Source organism: Pseudorca crassidens, chromosome 6 (genome assembly GCF_039906515.1).
Source record: "Pseudorca crassidens isolate mPseCra1 chromosome 6, mPseCra1.hap1, whole genome shotgun sequence".
NCBI lineage: Eukaryota > Metazoa > Chordata > Mammalia > Artiodactyla > Delphinidae > Pseudorca > Pseudorca crassidens.
The window spans coordinates 117,162,086-117,181,477 of NC_090301.1; the positions used below are offsets into that span (position 1 = coordinate 117,162,086).

Sequence of the window (19,392 nt, forward strand, 5' to 3'; positions counted from 1 at the left end):
AGGCAAAGTACTGTCCACCCAGCAGGCAACTAAGTTAAGTCCCTTTGCTCCTCTTCTTTCTGTGGTGCCTGGAGGAGGGGCTGAGACACAAGAACTGCACAGAATACAGGGACTTGTACAGCATGGCCACTTAATCACAGGGCCTTGGGGAAAAAGTCGGGGTGGAGATAAGTCTCCAGTTAGAAATTTAGTCCTTTGTTAGGACTGAATGCCTACAACGTGCCAGACATTCCAAGAGGTGCCGGAGACACGAGAGCAAGCAGGACAGCCATGGTACCTGCCCTCAGGAAGCTTACAGTCTGATGGGAGAGAGGTACAAATAACCGAACATTGAATGGACACGGTCACAAACTGCAGTGAGGAAGCTTCCTGTGAGGGTAGGGAATATGCCGTATAAGAGGATATAGCAAAGGAACCTGCTCTAGATCTGGCAGTCAGGGGAAGCTTTCTTGAGAAGGCTTGATAGAACTGAGATCTGGAAGATAAAGGTAAGGAGAGAAGGGAAGACCTTCCCACCCTGAAAGGCCCCGTGACAGGAGGAAGCACAGTGTGTATGAGGAAATTTGAAAGAAAGTCAGAGGGGCTAGAATAGAAAGAATAAAGAAAAGCAAAGAATAAATTGAGGCTGGAGAGGTCAAAGGGGACCAGCACATGGGGTGCGATGGGGGGGCTATGGGCTTCCATCTTTACCAGAAGGGCAATGAAAAGCTACTAATGGAAACATTCAAAGACCAGAACAGGTGACGGTGTGAAACTAGGGTAGACTGAGTACTGGCAACGTTCTGAGGAGTGTCATCGTGTTCTGCTGCCACCAAATCCATACCACACCCATCAGATCCAGGATCTAGGCCAGACGGCCCAAGAGCCAGACCCGTTACAGGAATTCCAGTGTTTGGAGGGCAAGAAACCCCACAGATGCTCTTACCTGGACAACAGGAAATATGTGAATAAAATCCATCCCCTGGATCTGGTGGGGCTCCAGCTGGTGTGGACATTTCATTCTTGGCAGGACGGAGACAATTTTTTCTGACAGAGCTCTGCTCAGAGAAAAACAACAAGCCAAGAGTGAGGACACACCAAGTGGCTCTTAAGACATCTCTCAAGTCTGGCTGCGACCCAGAGGGATCTGAGGTTTCGCAATACCAGACCATGACCATTTTTCTCCTGATGGCAAATTGAGAAAAATAAGCACAGCTGAGGCTTGTGTGTGTGTAAGGACACAAAACTACCTTCATCCTTAATTCTAAGGTCGTGCTCGTCCTACTTTTTTTTTTTTTTTTTGCGGTACACGGGCCTCTCACTGTTGTGGCCTCTCGCGTTGCGGAGCACAGGCTCCGGGTGCGCAGGCTCAGCGGCCATGGCTCATGGGCCCAGCCGCCCCGCGGCATGTGGGATCTTCCCGGACCGGGGCACGAACCCGTGTCCCCTGCATCGGCAGGCAGACTCTCAACCACTGCGCCACCAGCGAAGACCTCGTCCTACTTTTTATATTAAAATATTTTGTTTCTTGAAGTTATGGCGATGTTTTTAACAACCTTACATGGTAAAATAAAAAGTTATTAGTGTTGCATATTCTTTTACATTTCACTTAACTGCCCTACTTTTTCCAAGTCTGGAAACCATTAGGTTAAACATTAAAAAAATTGTTCTAAATATCATTTAAGCAACAAATAATTACCAGACTCTGTGCCAGGTGCCAAGAATATTAAGACAAAACATGAGGCCTCATGCTCAAACAAACAAACAAAAAAATGAAGTTCTCTACTCCAATACAAAATATTTTTGAAATAAAAAATAGCCTTTGGGGGCTTCCCTGGTGGCGCAGTGGTGGAGAGTCTGCCTGCCGATGCAGGGGACACGGGTTCGTGCCCCGGTCCGGGAAGATCCCACATGCCGTGGAGCGGCTGGGCCCATGAGCCATGGCCGCTGAGCCTGCGCGTCCGGAGCCTGTCTCCGCGACGGGAGAGGCCACAGCAGTGTGAGACCTGCGTACTGCAAAAAAAAAAAAAGTAGCCTTTAATTTTTTTTGATACTCTAAAATTAATCTTAGGTTTGGAGGACCCATACGCCCTCACTCTTCCTTCCAGAGAGAAGGTGCTTTCCACTTCTCACGAGGGACACTTGATCTGTCTCCTACACCTTGCTCAGCCTTCTCTTGAAGTGGCTGGAGGAAGAGAGCAGGAGTCAGGCTCCTTGAGGCCCAGACCATCGCCTGCCTCAGTCAGGAGCTGAGCACCCGCCCCGCTGGACGCACAGCTCAGCCCTGGCCTGGGTGGGGCAGTTTAATGGCAGGAGTGATAGAGGGAGTTGTGTGCAAGTTCACTTCACCACAGATTTAAATCTTCTCTAACCAGCTGCTACTTGATCTCCAACTGTCTGGTTCCTATTTCTTATACCTTAATCAGATCACATTCAAAAGGAGAGAACAGAGGTTATTTAACGGGTCCGCTAACCCCCAAAGCCATGGTACAAAGCCCAGGAAGCCTGAAAAACAAGTCACAAGCGGTGGCCTTGTGAGGCCATGTGGAGAAATGGGAGCTCTGGCTCAGCCTATGGATAGTTTAGGTTACACCCCATCTAAGACACTAAAAAAAAAAAAAAAATCGTAGCTAGTTACAGCAGCTACTGTGGCCTCATCTCCAAGTGTCAGACTTTTCTCTAATAGATGAAGGCCCTGCTGAACAAGGTCACCAGGTTCTTCTTAGATGCTTCAAATGCAGTAAGTTTGGGGTCTATCTATCAAAAGTATTTCTTGTTCAAAGAAATCTTGTATACTTTTGTCTTTCTGCAGTTCCATAATCCTTCTCAGGGGACAGACACCCTTAAGACCGACATCTAACTCAGGCCTGGATGAGTACTTACCTTACCTATGGTCCCTTTAGTATGTCTCATGCCCTCACTCTTGGTAGGAACCAAGGTAGCAATCTAGGGACAGAAGCCAAACAGCTCCCAGAGAATGATCCCATGATCCCTGGAGAACATGCTACAAAACCATGTTTATGTCTACAGTAGCTTTACAAAGTGGGACCAAGGTTAAAACTGCCGAGTGGAAACAGTCCCAGTCCCAGCTCCACTGATATCAAGTCCAATATGTTAAGAGAAAAAATTTGGAGAGGGAACACTGATCCCTGCTGCACACATTCACGGAAGGAAGGACTACCCACCTCCCAGGAGAGAAGTACACGGGAGGACATTTTCACTGCAAACAGAAGGGGTGTGTGTGTAATTTATCCAAAAGGTCCGAGACGGGGAAGGAAAGTGTCATCTGACTCCCAGCAGCCCCTGCAGGCCCTCCTTTCTGAGCAGCCCGTTCCTAGGACACATGCATCTTCTCTGCCACGAGGTACATGTCCTGCCCCAGTTGAGAAGCCTCTGGTCGTCCAACTCTTCCTGGGGCCCAAATGGGACAGTTTAGTAGGAAGGATTGGCAAACCCATTTGGCGACATAGCTAAGGCTCTCTCTCTGATAAGCTTTACTTTTTAATGTGATTTCCATAAGATGCCCGTTCCTTGTTCCTTAATTTCTTTTCAACCTGTGAGGGGAAGAGGTGGATGCCTAATTGGCCCTGCTCCCCAGACTCTAAGCTTAGCAAATGAAGATGGTCCCCAGTTCCGGCTTTGCGTCCTTGCTCAGGGCAGGTCTTCACTAGGCATTCACATCTTGGCTCGGCAGGAGGAGAGCGCCCTCTAGTGGCTACAGATCTGTGGGTCTGTGTAGGGTTACTGGTTGCCTGCAACCGGTCAGCAGCTTCCAAATCACCATCCAGCCAACCCTCTACCTTCAGACAAGGTTCTCCCTGGCCACTCCTCAGAGACGGCCCACTCTCCCAGTTCATAAGGGCCCTGAGGGAAGGACGCCCAGGGTCATCTCAGGGTTTACAACCCTCTTAAACCCGCTTCCCAAAAACGACTGCCAAGTCTGCAGTGGGGGTGGGGACCGCAGGGAAAGAGGCCGGCTGAGGGGGCAGGAGTCAGGAAGGCTTCTTGCGGAAACCTACCAGCCCCCATTCGGCTTCTCCCTGGAGCTCAGAGGAGATCCTCTGACTTGCTGAAAATCAGGGAACACGACAGTCTCAGAGGTCACCAGATGGGCTTCCTAATCTAAGATTCCTCATCTAACAAGCCCACGTTTCATTACAGGTGACTGGCTTGACTCCTTAGCTTTCTGAGTGTTCAGTGCACTGTTTCCTCCTCCACTGCAAACAGTGTGAAAGAGAGTGAATTAAACCAGGGTCTAAACTCCAAGTTCCATCACCTACCACGGAACTTCTGGCAAGCCACCAGGTCCCACTGGTCCAATGATCCCATCATAAAACAAGGGGTAATCCCCCTGTCCTACCTGTTCAAGGGTTGCTGTGAAGGTAAAATAATAAAATGCATGTGTAAGTGCTCTGCACACAGGTGGCTAGTAAATATGTGCTATAGAAATGAAGCCAGTTATAAGCCTAAAATCTCATTTATGGACCTCAGAACATAGCACTCTGTGGTAATGGGGTTTTAGGACAGGCTGGGGATAGAGGGTCGAAGCTCATGCAACCCACAAGAAAGAAGGCTCAAGAAGGAGGACAAGGTCCCAACGGAGCCTGGAAGAAAACTGTGCCCTGTACACAGGCAAGTGTGCTCCTCAGGGGTGCTGCTGGCCCCCCCTCACAGCAGCTGGGGTGTGCGGAGGCACTGCAAACACACGGCGGTATTAGTCTGATCTGCAAGTAACCAGAAGCTTTGTGGGGGGGGCCCAAACACAGAACATATTCCAAAACCAAACAGAAAAGATTTTTGGATAATTCAGGGCCCTATGGCTATGCCATTTCTCCTGCAGATAAGAAAAGACCCAACTGTCTGATGCACTGCTAGGAGTCTGCTGGGTCTTTACAAGTTAACCCTTGTCAACAGCTTTGCCTTCAATTGTAGTTCATGGCTGTGCACTTAAAAGCTACAAATCAAATACTTACCAGGGAACACAATACGCCCTCAATCCCTTATCCAAACCCTTTAGGAGCAGAGGTGTTTCAGAAGTCAGAATTCTTTAGATGTTTGTACCTTAGTATACCTAAGGGGCATATACTGTGTATTAGGTAAGACCCAGTGAAATCTAGAGCAGCATCCTATAATCAAAGAAATGAATATTTCTGCAGTAAAACATATGAATATTCATATAAATGGGATCAGTAAAGACTATAAATAACCTTAAGTCAGTTCAGGTCATGTGTTGCTTCCAAATAAGTTTTGTATCGGCACTTGAAAGAAGAAAAACCCATTTTCAGTGTTCTTTAGATATCAGAAACACAGATAAGGGATTGAGAATCGTAGCCCAGAAGGAATGCAATGGAAAGATATCCCAGAACATGAGGGGTGCCACAGGTGGAAGAAGCAATCAGCTCAAACTGGAACAGAAAGAGGCTTCAACCAAGAGCGTACTCAAGAAGACAGTGAATGCATGTTAGTCGACAGACTGATTAAGAAGCTGGCTGATCTTCATTACAGGTGAAACTACATGCTTCTCTGTCATCAAGGAAAAAAAAAGGCAATCAGAAATGCAAGGGAAAAAAGCCGTATAAACATGAAGCAAGTTGCAGTGTGCTTGATTCTCAATGACTTGCACAGACTATCTCCACCTGCTCGGGCCAAATACTTCCGAATCACCCTCAGCTCCTCTCTTACGCTCCAAATCCAATGTCATGAAATCCTGTTGGTTCTACCTTCAGAATAGATCCAGAATGCCACCACTGCTAGTCCACCGTTCAGGGCACCATCATCTCCTGGGAGGATTACTATAATACACTAAAGAATCTCCCTGATTCCCCTTAATTCGGTAATCGGACCAGGGTTCCTTCTTAAACACAGAACAGATTATGTTCCTCCTCCGCTCAAAACCCTCCAAGGACTTGCCATCTCACACAGAGTAAACCCCAAGTCCTTACTCTGACCCACAAGGCACCGCACCTGATCTGTCCCCATGACCTCTCTGTGCTGACGTCCTCTGCTCCCCACTCCGCCCTCCACTGCAGGCAAGCTTCTGCTTGGGGCCTTCACGGTGGCAGTTCCCTTTGCCTGGAACCCTCGTCCCTCAAGTCTTAGCTCTAATATCACCCTCTCAACGAGGCCTACATTAACTGAAAACAGCTGCCTCCTGCCCTACGTCCCTCCTCATACCCCTTCCCAGCTTTAATTTTTTTCATAGCACATATTATTTCTATATATAATTTAGTTATTGATTAAATTAGTTTTTGGTCTGTCTCCCCCAATAGACTATAAGCTCCATGAGGGCAGGACATTTTTCATTAATGTATCCAGAACAATGCCTGACTGTTCAGTAAATGTAGGAGTTTGATATTTACTGAGTCTATGAATAAATGAAAACAGATCGCTTTTGACTATGATACATTGAATATTCTCCTTTAAACAGCACGATTATGGTCCAAAAGATTACAGTTCCTTCTTTCTGACCCCATCACAATTCTCAGTTCTTATTGTAAATCCTGTTTATAGATTTGCTTTTAGAATTTACCTGTAGATAAAGCACGGACAATTTAACTGCTACTACGGAAGAGACTATAAATATTATATGCTAAACATTATAAAAGTGATGTCATGAGGGTACATGGAGGCTGAAGGATAGAAGGAAAGATAGAGATACTAAAATGTTTACTCAGTTAGGACCTAGGAGAAACCACCTTATGTTAATGGGTCAAGAAACAGAAGCTTAAGTAGATTCAAATTATGCAAGGGATCACAGAAAAACCAGAAAACAATTAAAAGAGTGGAAGATGGAAGACAAAGGGGATGTAGTGAGTGGTACAGGTGAGCCAACTGCCTCCTCTCATTAGACTTGAATGAAACAGACTGTATACATTGTTGGAGATGTATTAGTGACCACTCTGAAGAATCTAAAACCTGGACAGCCAAGGATGACTGTTTCCAGGGAATAAAACTGGGGTGTAAAATAGGAAGGAGGAGAGACATCAGCTGTATGTTTTGCTCCCTTTGGTAGTATTTGAATTTTTTTTTTTTTAATCTTCAAGTATGTAACACCTAAATAAAAACAAACAAAAGAACAAGAATACCATCTACCTCTGGATTGAGCTGGACCGACAGGGAGCAGAGCCACATGCCTGGACTCCATCGTACCCTCCCAGTGGAGGACTTTTCACTGCGGGTCGCTGGACATGATGCCACAGCCCCACACAGGTGTTAGGACACAGAGCCCACTACTCATGGCCGGGCACCGATGACAGTATCTCTGTGTCAAACAGCATGTCCTCCTTAACAAGGAGCCAAGAGACGCCTTTTGGTTTTAGTGTTAAGAATTTTGGTGATTCACAGGGACCTATTTTTCTTCTACTGTATGGAAACTGTATATTGGGTAATTTAGCATGTTTTTTTCTTTTTTTCGCAGTCAAATCTGTGTCCCACCCTTGGAAAAACAGGGCCTTTACGGCCCCTCACAGGTGTGTCCCTTATCCTCAACTCTGCCTTTTGTTTCCTTTTTTTTCCCTGCTTTGCTTCACTTTTCCAGTATTACTGCTCCCCATGCGTGTTTGTAAACTATCTTTAATCCATTTAGGGGAGGATAAGCCTTCAGAAAAATGAGGAAGTCAGTCACAGAATCATACAGATCTGAGATCACAAACCCTCCTTCCTACAGAAAAGAGAACTAAGGTTTGTCCAAGGTCACACGGCTGCCCAGGGCAGGGCTGAGCAGAACTGGGGATCCCAATGGTCTCATGAAATCACCAAGCCCCTGCTGAGCTACGGACGACCAGCCAGGGCACCCTCCCGTGACACCTCCAGCGAGGAGCCCAGGCTGCCTTCTCTCGATGGCAGGCAAAGTGGGGCTCTGCCTTACCCAGAGGCAACGGGGAGGGAAAGAGTCCCCTTCTCCAACCTATTCAACTTCCATCCACATTCACTGCCTTTGGAAAGAGATACGTGAGCAGTCGACAGAAACTGCGATCAAGGAAAAGCATCAGAAATAGCCTATATAACATCAGAATAACATTAGGTGACTCTCATATGTTAGCTGTGTGACCTTGGCTTCTTTCAGCCTATAGGTAAACCGTCTAACACAACTTCTGGCACGTAGCACACGCTCAAGAGTTAGCTCTTTTCTCCTCCTTCAGCCTCTTCCATGGAAAGCCGGGTAACTTACATTTTCTGACCTATTGTCGAGTTCTCCTGAAAGAGCAAATCAACATCCACATCAAAGTTGCAAGTGGTGATGCACCAGGTCATTCCTCCTACCACCTGGAAGACACAAAAAGATACCTATTTTCTCTTCCTAGTTTGGGACGAGGGGAAGAAGTGGAAGGTAGATAAAATATAAATCGTTTTTATATACAAAACTGGGTACCCTCAGAGAGATAATACGTGTCCTGACTCCATCCACTACAATTCACCTAAACAGCACTGCTGAACACTGTAAAGCTTTCTGCAAAGACGGGAACAGTCTGTATCTGCACTGTTTAGTACACTGCTGCTAGCCACATGCAGTTACTGAGCACTTGACTCATGGCCGGTGGACTGAGAAGCTGACTTCTATTACTAAACGGACCTATGATGCATAGATCCTCTTTGTACTGATGGGACAGACATTCACTCTCAGCTGGGTGAAGTCTTAATCCAATTATAGACGAGTGCCAGACTGCAGAGAAATGATGTATTTTATGGACCAGATATGTGGGTAACAAGGGTGACATTCTGTGACTCATTACTTAATTTCCATACAGCTCATTTTTTTCTACTACCTAAAGGAGATGAGAAACCTTGCTCTAGTTTTGTCAGGGGATTTCTTGGAGATGCAGATGAGACTAAGGCTACAAATCCATTCTGAAACAAAACATTTTTAGACACAGCCTGATGTTAGAAAAGAACAACAGTGAATCTTATCCCTGGCTATGCTGTAGACTCATGTGAGATGCATAATAAAATACAGATTCCAGTGCCCAGCCCAGACCTAACAAACCAGAATTTCAATGGCTGAGGCCTAGATATCTGTATCACAAAAGAATCTGTGATGTGCAGCCAGGGCCGTGGCCCACTGGAGGACTCAACGCTTTCTTCCACCAGGAAGCTTTCCCGGCCTGCCCCAACTGATCTGAATGCTTCATTTCTGTGCATAGTTCACTGTGGCATTTACCGAATTGTGCCCTTTAGTCTATGCACGATGTTTTACTGGCCTCTCTCCCCTACTCTACTCTTTAGAAGTCAGGCTCTTTGGGTAGAAGGCCTTTGTTCTTATCCTTGTGCCCTCAACACCTACTACTATGCCTTGTGCATAAGAACTGTTCAAGGTTCTGCTGAATTAAATGACTTCATCCCATAGTGATTTCTTCCTCCTCTAAACCCCGCGTTTACCACCCACAGAATACCTGGCAATGGTCTGTGAGTGCCCCGACTTGGGATAGCTCCCTATTACCTCAAATTATTTTATCTTACATAAACTTTATCTCCCCACCCAAGCTTTCAGTTCCTTGAAAGAAGGAACTATTTATTTTGCTTATCTGTATAGCTCAAAGCTTCGTGCACAGAAAGGACTTCAAGGTGTAGTTACGGATACATGATTATTTTCTTTTAATAGGAAATTTGAACACTTCCATAATGAATCTGAATCCAGGAGAAATGGCAACAAGGACGTAGAGAAAGTAAAAACACAACCTCTTCCTCCTTTCCACGGTAAACCATGCCGTCCTGACAAAAACTAGCCTAACGCTTAGAAAGACTTCGTCTTACCTTGTCAAAAGGTGACAAGCCTTTAATTCTTGCCCTGAAATACCCAGCTGCCACCAACAGCTCCAGAATCTCAGTCAACTTGACGTTTTGTTCTTCATCTTCTCTTGTTTCTACCTAAAACGAAAGCAAAAGGCTGGTAAAAGCTACCTTGGATAAAGGAACACCAGGTATATTTCCGATGCCACAATCTCATTGCCAAGGAGCAGGTGACATTGGCTGTATCAGGGCATTCATGCCAGAGCGTGGGGACACAGTGCTGCCAGAGTCGCACAGAACAGGGTCCCTGGTCCTAACCTGCTGTTAATCGTCTTAGGTGGGGGGGGGGGGGGGGGGCGAGAAGACGCGCACAGGTGGTATGGACGGTTCATCAGGTGTGAAGGAATCCAGGGAAAGGAAGCTTCCAGCACATTACCACCCTGTTCTCTAACATGTGACTCGTATGGCAGGCTTCTCGACTGGATTATAAACTCCTTTCAGACGGAACAGGTAGTTTGTTTTGTTTAAGTTTATACTCATCTTGGTCCTAGAAGTTACTGACAAGAGGGACAAGAACAAAGAATTCAAACATGTGTCTCCATCTGCACTTTGATCTCTACAGCAAATATAAGGAAGGCTTTCAACCCAGATATATTACGGGCAGATTACTACCACATAACAGGATTGCCTTAAAAATAAAAAAATCACTTAATACATTTAAATGAGGATTTTATTTAAATGATTTTAATTAATATCCTACCTTTGCTCTCAGGTTGTTTATCTACAAGTTCAATATATCTAAATATTCCAGTACTTTTGCCTCCATTTACTTTCCTGAACTGTACCTTTCCTGACTTCCATTATTGCAGAAAATAAAAAACTACTACCTCTCTACAGAAAACAATGCCAAGGTACCCTGGTTTAAATCCTCATACCCACCTCTGACTACTCCCTTACCCAACAATGCCTGCTAAATCTTCCTTAACTACGCAGCTCACATTGATCCTCCCTTCCCTTTTCTTTGCACATTATGCCAGGACTATGGCAACTGCCTCTCAATCTTCCTTCCCCGTTAATTTGTCTTGCTCATTCCTTCCGAAATCACAGCTTTCTCATCATCCCTCTTCAGCTCGGCCCCCAGCCCTCATCATTAAGGCATCATTCACTGTCTATCAGATAAATTCCAAACGTCTTGGTTTGGCATTCAGATCTTGGGCTGCAACCTATCTTTTCAGCTTCATCCTTTACCTCCTGCCAAAACAATACAGACATGGCTGTGGCCAAGCTAAACAAGCCCTGTTCACTCTCATTCCTTCACGGCTCTCCTGGTATTCTCTAACCACCCAGACACCACCTTCAACCCCTAGCTCCTATTCAGTGTCAACCCTACAGCCTAAAGTGGTCACTCCTCTGCATTTCTATTTTATTTATAGTCTGTCATTCATACAATTATCAACCTCTCCTGAGTGAGATGTCTGGTGTTAATGGACACGCCAGTCTCTCCAAATAGACTATTAGCTGGTTCAGGGGAGGACCCATATATTCCATATATTATCCACCTACGTTTACTCCTCTGTTCTGAACAGCATTAGGCCCCAAGAACACACTTGTTAAGTATGGAATGACATGCTCAAACATTACATAAAGTGCAGGACCTAAGCCAGTCTCGTATTAACAAAATGTTTTCATAGTCGTGACACTGATAATGGAAATTCAAGTTTATTTTAAAGGACAAACTGCCAGGAGAAGGCGCACACATGTAGGGCTTCCCTGGTGGCGCGGTGGTTGAGAGTCCGCCTGCCGATGCAGGGGACACGAGTTCGTGCCCCGGTCCGGGAAGATCCCACATGCCGCGGAGCAGCTGGGCCCGTGAGCCATGGCCACTAAGCCTGTGCGTCCGGAGCCTGTGCTCCGCAATGGGAGAGGCCACAGCAGTGAGAGGCCCGTGTACCGCAAAAAAAAAAAAAAAAAAAAGAAGGAGCACACAGCTGGACATGGAACTATTCACGTGACTGTTTAATCTCTTGCAGTGTGTGGTGATGGAAGAGACAGCCTTGCAACACTGCTCAGTTTACTTCCCTCTCAAAGGACCCTGGTCTGGCCTATCAAAGATTCTGAAGGTTAGCATTCACTAATTCCTAGGAGACATGCAAAAGTAAATATTAATTATTCACACATTCTCTTCCTTGGCAAAAGATCTGTGATGGTTGAGAACCATCTACAAGTCAAGAGACACAAAGAGAAGAGAAAATAAAGAATAGTTATGGTTCATAAAAATAGTATAGAAAAAGAAAATGGATGGTATAAGTATTTTCTTAAAACTCCCGGGATGTAAAACAGGAACCCTTCATTCGTTCAATCATTTATCATGAAAACGCTTCCAAGAAGACGACAAGACATCTGGGGAAGGGCATCCCTGCCTCAGCCTGCACCTAATGAGCACCCACTGCCCACACCATGGCAGGTGCCTGGCCCATGCTTCCCATCCACTTATCCCACGAATGGAGAAGTGTACTTTTGCAATGCACCCTGCGAAGTAACGTTTTAGCACGAGACAATGAATGGAGAATGTTAATAGGACTCCAAATTCAATTCACAGATTAACACTAAAACAAAATGCAAAAGAGTCACTGGCTAACGTGCAGGGAATGAAAGAATATCCTCTCTTTAAGCCATAAAAAGTCACCAGGCTGGGTAATACATCCCATTGTTAAAACTAAAATTCTGATAAAGATGAATGCTGTGAGCTCTTAAACCAGGCACACTAAATTATCAGTTGTCTGATACTGGAGTTCACATAAGCTGGAAGGCAGGGCCACGTCTAACTATATCTCTATCCTTCACATACATACAATAAAGGGCTTACAAAACTGAATTTAATGAATTAACCGGACTAGTGACAGCTTAATGACATATTCATATGTACTGGTCTTTGAACGAAGTGATAATAATTGGATTATTATATTCACGCTGTTTTCCTCCCAATTGCCAGGAACTTGGAAAAGTGACAAATTAGACCCAGTCTCCTGACAGTGAAGGGTTAAACAAAGGACAAACAGGGGCAAGTTGCTTTTTATTTTAGAAAGACTCTACTGGTAGTACAGTGGGACAATGAAAACGTCAGAAAACTTGCTAGGTTTTCTGGAGATAACAAAATGGATTTGCATTCTGGGAGCACACACTGACAGCTTAAGTCTGTCCTTCCATTAGTACACCTCCAGCTTTTATGCACAGAACAGTGATCCCTCAATTAGTGGTACTAGTGGGATTTAAGAACTAAGGATGCGGGGAGAGGGGAAAAGAAGCAAGATTGGCCACAGGCAGCTAAGTGTGAAGGGACCACGCACCATGTCAAGGAATCAGTCCCTCTGACAAATGCCTGCTTCAGAACCCTAGAAAGGGGACAGAGGTGCAGCGTGGATTCCATTTCTTTCAGGAATCTAGTAAACTAGACTAGCTTTTGAGCAAATCAATTGGAATAGAGGACAGATGCAAACCACCTATGCAAACCACCTATCTAAGTGATATTTGCAGCCAAAAGGTAATGCACTTTTCCTCTCCTTCCAGGTAATGTGTATGTAAATACAGAAACCGTTGATCATCCTGTCCCTCAGGACCAAGTGAGTACTTAATAACAAACACCTCCCTTCTGGAGAAGCAGCGACGGTTTCCGCACGGCCACTCCGCACGGCTTCCAAACTTCCTCCCAACGGCCCGGCGGGGCGTGGGGACAAACGCAGGGCGGCATTCCCTCCCGATACCAAGGCGGCGGGTGCCGGCCGCCAGGACCCCGTGGGCCCGGGGAGGTGGCGGCCGGCGCCACAAGGTCACCGCCCTTTGCACAACCCGAGCCCGGACCGTCCCAGCGCGCGTCTCGTGACTACTGGGCGCAGCACCCCCTGTCCTCGAGGCGAGCCGAGTGGCGCCGGGGATCGCGGGACACTGCCGGGGGAAGCCGGAGAGGTGGGACCCCAGGCCCCGCGGGGCCTGGTGCTGCGTCGGCGCAGGTATTGGGCTGGGAAGGTTCCCTCCGTCCCGGGAGACCCGGCACCGGCTGAAGTTTGTCCCCGCCCCCGCCCACACTTGCTCGGCCCCCAGCGGACAGGGCCGGTGCTCCCGGCGGCGGACACACCTGAGAGAGGGGGCGGGGCGCCCTAATCGCAGCCGGCCCCGTGGGCTTGGCCCTCTTTCGGAAACCCGGACGTGTCAGGGCGGGAGGGGGGTTCCTTACCTCCGGGAGACCCTGGCCTTCCGGCCCCTTGGGCAACCCCATGATCTCGTCGGACTGCCGTGCAGCGGCAGCAAAGCCCGCGGAGCGTCCGGAGGAAGCTGTCCCCAGCCCCCAAGCTGCTACCGGGGTGGAGTGCAAAGCGGTAACTTCCTCCCGCCGCCGCCGCTGCCGCCGCCGCCGCCGCCGCCGCCGGCCGGGAGCTCCCTAGCCCGCCGGAGCATGCGCGTTGGGGCGGGAGCGCTGCGCGACTGCGCCTGCGCGAGGGCAGGTCCGGGAGAGGTCCGGACTCGATCTGGAGTGTGAGCTGCAGTCCAGGCCGGCTGCCGAGTTCCAGGTTCTGCGGAGCTTCGCGCCGGGGCTCTGCATTTTCCTCGAGGTGCTTTATAAAAGGAATTATTCTTCTATCTTGGGGAAATTTTGCATCCTGGGTCCCGTCTCTGCTTCTCACGGGCATCAGATGCCCCAAGTGGGTTCGGTCCTCTCCGCGAGCTGGACTTCGGAAGCCCGCTTGCTTCCGGGTCAAGGCTTGAGCACTGATGAGCTTGGCGATTCAGACCCGGCTCGTTGTGGCTCAGAATCGGGGTGTCCCATGATTAACGCGCACTTGGGCAAACTTCTTGATATACGGACCAGGGAACCGAGTACCCAAAGAAGGATTCTTCAGGTCGCTGCCTCCCCAGTGTCCGAGCCAGTGCAGCGTGTTCCCCGGGAACTCACCCCCACCATCCCCAGTTTCGGGTTCTTCCTGAGGAGAAGGTCATCTCTGAGAACGCGACTCCGGTATTGACGTCATTTTAGCTACATCATTTACCTGAAGCACCCGTTGTCTGTTCCAGAGGATGGCAACTATGTAAAGGAGTGGTGTCCCTAGCCACAAGCCCCTCGCACCCGCTCCATAATGGGCTTCTCCAGCCGTTTTTGTTTAAGCGATGAAGAAAGAGGTGACATGTGAAAACTTTTCTGTAGGGAAGATCCTTCCCTCTGTGAGTATGTAGGGTGGGGCGGGGGGAGGGGGCAGAGCGAGGAGTGTGAGGCTATGAGCCCCTTGAGATCAAAGAGGTTGTGTGTGTTTTCCTCTCTGCATCCCCAGCATCTTAAAAAGTAGGTACTCAGTTAATGTTTGTCCTTGAAGAAATTCTTTGTGCCTTTTGTACTCCTCCTCGAGTTTATCCTGACAGAACAGAGATTACTCTGGAACCAGAGTATACAAATTGTTGGAAGCATCCTAAGAATGACCATTTCCTTCTAAAATGTAGTTGGTAAATATTGCTAACAGTATTTAGCAGTAATTTGAATATGCAAATTAAGGTGCTATGAGAACTCTCTTGACTGTGTTGTGTGATATTTTGCTCTCACCCATTGTGAAGCCAGTGAAACTCAGTGTCTAAGGTGCCCACACTCGTAACTTCCCAGATGTGTTATCTTTGTAATCTTAAAATTGTCCTTCCCTGAGATGGTATAGGATGAGGGGAACTAAAGGTGGATAATTTGTAGCCATTGTTGAATGACCAGACAGGTGTTGATGCCTAGGGAACGGGTAGCATAATCTCACATAGCAGCAAGCCTAAATAGCTGTATTTAAAGTACCTTGGGGAATAGGGCCTGGAGAGTAATAGGACTCAGGTAGGCCACACTGGACTTCCCTGTTGTAAATGACTTTGCAATGTTTTAAATAAACATGAGCAGCTATCTTTCCCAGTAAGAAACCATCCTGTCTGTGTAGGGTGACAGTAGCAGAGTCAGGGTGGCAGCATGCCTTTTTTTTTTTTTTTAAAGATCCAGCAGGGGGTCTTCCCTGGTGGCGCAGTGCTTAAGAATCCTCCTGCCAATGTAGGGGACACGTGTTCGAGCCCTGGTCTGGGAAGATCCCACATGCCACAGAACAACTAAGCCTGTGCACCACAACTACTGAGCCTACGCTCTAGAGCCTGCAAGCCACAACTCCTCAGCCTGCGCACCACAACTACTGAAGTCCATGCACCTAGAGCCTGTGCTCCACAACAAGAGAAGCCACCGCAATGAAAAGCCTACACATTACAACGAAGAGTAGCCCCTGCTCGCCACAACTAGAAAAATCCCGTGCGCAGCAATGAAGACCCAACACAGCCAAAAATAAAATAAATAAGTAAATTTGTATTAAAAAACAATCCAGCAAAATAGCCATGGCAACAATCAAGAAAGCTTGAGTAGGACCCCAGTGTTCATTGCAGCACTATTTACAATAGCCAGGACATGGAAGCAACCTTAATGTCCAACAGAAGAATGGATAAAGAAGATGTGGTACATATATACAATGGAATATTACTCAGCCATAAAAAGGAATGAAATCGTGCAATTTGCAGAGATGTGGATGGACCTAGAGACTGTCATACAGAGTGAAGTAAGTCAGAAAGAGAAAAATATACCATAATATCACTTATATGTGGAATCTAGAAAAATGATACAGGTGAACTTATTTGTGAAGCAGAAATAGAGACACAGAGGTAAGGAACAGACGTATGGATACCAGGGGAGGTGGGATAAATTGGGAGATTGGAAGTGACATATATACACTACTATGTATAAAATAGATAACTAATGAGAGCCTACTGTATACCACACAGAACTCTACTCAGTGCTCTGTGGTAACCTAAATGGGAAGGAAATCCAAAAAAGAGCAGATATATGTATACATATGGCTGATTCACTTTTCTGCACAGCAGAAACTAACACAACATTGTAAAGCAACTATACCCCAATAAAAAATAATAAAAAAAGAAAAAAGAAAAAGAAAGCTTGAGTAGGGACTTCCCTGGTGGTCCAGTGGTTAAGAATCCACCTCCCAATGCAAGGGACGCAGGTTCGATCCCTGGTCAGGGGACTAAGATCCCATATGCCATGGGGCAACTAAGCCCCCGTGCCAAAACTACTGAGCCCACACGCCACTACGGAGCCCACGTGCTCTGGAGCCCATGCACCACAACTAGAGAGAACCCTGCGCACTGCAACAAAGAGCCCGTGCATCGCAACAAAGATCCCACGTGCCACAACTAAGACCCAATACAGCCAAAAATAAATAAATAAATAAATAAAATGAACATGAAAAAAAGAAAGAGCATCTCATCACAAGAAAAACAATTAAAAAAAAAAAAAGAAAGAAAGTTTGAGTAGCCCAAACCTTCTCTAAGGTTTGCCTTAGAGAAGACCTCAAACAGATAATATCAGAAGAGGAGGTTTGTGAGGGCTCAGATAAATGCATCTCTCCCCTTCTTCTGGCTCAGGGTACCCATACACACATTTTATCTCCCTAGTGGGGTATTTGGGGATTAAGGATCAGTCTGTCCCTCCTCTGCACATCCAGTACGGAGATGTGTGATGGTCTTCTAAGTGCAAGATTCTCGGGAACTCCACAGATGCTTTCCTTTTCCAGATAAAAAGTTGCTACAGTAAAGAGCTTCCTGTTAGGATCACCTTTATCCTGGGTGACAGTTTTACAAAGGCTCAGTCATTCTGTCCTCATGTTTCTCCCAGCTCTTTCACTCCAGGGCTCTTACGGTAACCAAGAAGGGGAATTGTGAAGTCTTGAAGCAGGAAGTTAGATGGCAACTGTGGGTGTTTAGAAAAGTAGAGTGACACAATTTAGGGCACATAGCATGTTATTGGCAGTGCTTGGACTAGAGCCCCAAATTTCTGGTTCACAGTGTCCTTTTATCCTTCCATCATCCATCCATCCATCCAACAAATACTCCTGAGTTCCTTTACGTCAGTGGCTCAAACTAGGCTGCACCTTGGAATCACCAAGGGGGTTTTAAAAGGTACCAGTGCCTTGAATTCTAGCCCCAGAGATTCTGGTTTAATTGATCTGGAAAGAAGCATGAATACTGAATTTTTTCCCTTGGAATATATTGTTTATATATAAAACAATACAGGTATATGTACGTGGGCAACACAGTAGTAACTACAGTGACTACATTATTATTGTTTCTTTATCAATTACAGTGGCATACAAAATTTAAGATTCCTAAACAAACTAAGAGTCTTTAAGTTAAATGAGTTCTTCCTGAAAATTCTTAGTTGTATGCTGATCTATTCTCATGCAGTAAAGTTTTACAACACACTACCCTGTATTTAGCATGTCACATTTCTGTAGTAAAAAATAGAGGCACAGATGATACAAGCAAACCTAACCCTCCTCTGCTTCTGGACACAACCCAGCACACACACACACACGGAAACACACACACTTGGATGAGCTCTTCTAGTGCATTTTCCCAAACGTGGTAGTTTTATTAAAGAATTCCAACAATTTCCATAATTTTCACAACCACACTCTATTCACTACATTACAAAGGACTTGACGAGGATCCAGCTACACAGCAATGAATAAATGCTTGAGAACATCTCTTACATTCTGTATCTCCTGCAGAAAATGATATCTAACATTTTCTTGGTAAAATGATTGGGGAGGCAAGTGGATTTTTAAAGCTTCACAGGTGATTTTGATGAGCGGCCAATTTGACAACCACTCTCTCTGTGCCAAAGACTCGTTCCTGGTGCTGGAGATACTGCAGTTAGCAAACCAGACAAGATGATGACAGAAATTAAACATGTAAATTAATACGATAGTATTGGAGTTTAAGAAAAAAAAATGTCATGAAGAACCTAGGGGTAAGACAGGAATAAAGACACAGACCTACTAGAGAATGGACTTGAGGATATGGGGAGGGGGAAGGGTAGCTGTGACAAAGTGAGAGTGGCATGGACATATATACACTACCAAACGTAAAATAGATAGCTAGTGGGAAGCAGCCGCATAGCACAGGGAGATCAGTTCGGTGCTTTGTGACCACCCAGAGGGGTGGGATAGGGAGGGTGGGAGGGAGGGAGACGCAAGAGGGAAGAGATATGGGAACATATGTATATGTATAACTGATGCACTTTGTTATAAAGCAGAAACTAACACACCATTGTAAAGCAATTCTACTCCAATAAAGATGTAAAAAAAAAATAGTATTGGATACAAATAAGTGTTCTTCACGAAAAAGAAACAGTGTAACGTGATAGGGAATCTTTGGAGTCAGAGGCTCTTTTAGATCTGTCATCATGTACATCTTTTAGATGAAGGGGGCAGTATAGGGCTTTCAGGTGCCATTTGAAGGGAGACCCAAATCTTAAGAAGGTGCCATGGGAAGATCTCCTTCCAGGCAGAAGGAGCATCTAGGGTGTTCTGGACAACCTCTCTTTGCCCCTCCAGACCCACTCTTACCCCTCTCGCCTTGCTTGCCGCTATACAAAGCTGGCCAGTAAGGGTCCATCAGCAGGACTTGGAGTACGGGTGCCTAGGATGTGAGGATCTGGAGTGTCGATCCTGGGGTGGCAAGTTCTGGGGTGTGGGACCTGGAAAGTAGGGTATCAATAGTAATTTGGCAAACTGTATCAAGAACTTACAACATATCCTTGGACGTGATACTTCCATT

General features: G+C 46.3%; 1 protein-coding gene across 2 annotated transcripts in view; it reads right to left on the bottom strand.

Moving 5' to 3' along the window:
- CCDC93 (coiled-coil domain containing 93) overlaps nt 1–14,133 on the bottom strand; it is an 87,180-nt gene extending 73,047 nt beyond the window's left edge. Inside the window, exons 1-4 of one of the 2 annotated variants that reach the window (XM_067742156.1) lie at nt 13,937–14,133; nt 9,730–9,843; nt 8,150–8,244; nt 926–1,037 (exon numbers count right to left, since the gene is read on the bottom strand). In XM_067742156.1, coding sequence (XP_067598257.1) covers nt 926–1,037; nt 8,150–8,244; nt 9,730–9,843; nt 13,937–13,978 — 363 coding nt within the window. In that variant the 5' untranslated portion in view covers nt 13,979–14,133. The remainder of the gene's footprint in view (nt 1–925; nt 1,038–8,149; nt 8,245–9,729; nt 9,844–13,936) is intronic. The other variant, XM_067742157.1, reaches the window with a different exon arrangement.
- Between the last annotated feature and the right edge of the window lie 5,259 nt (nt 14,134–19,392).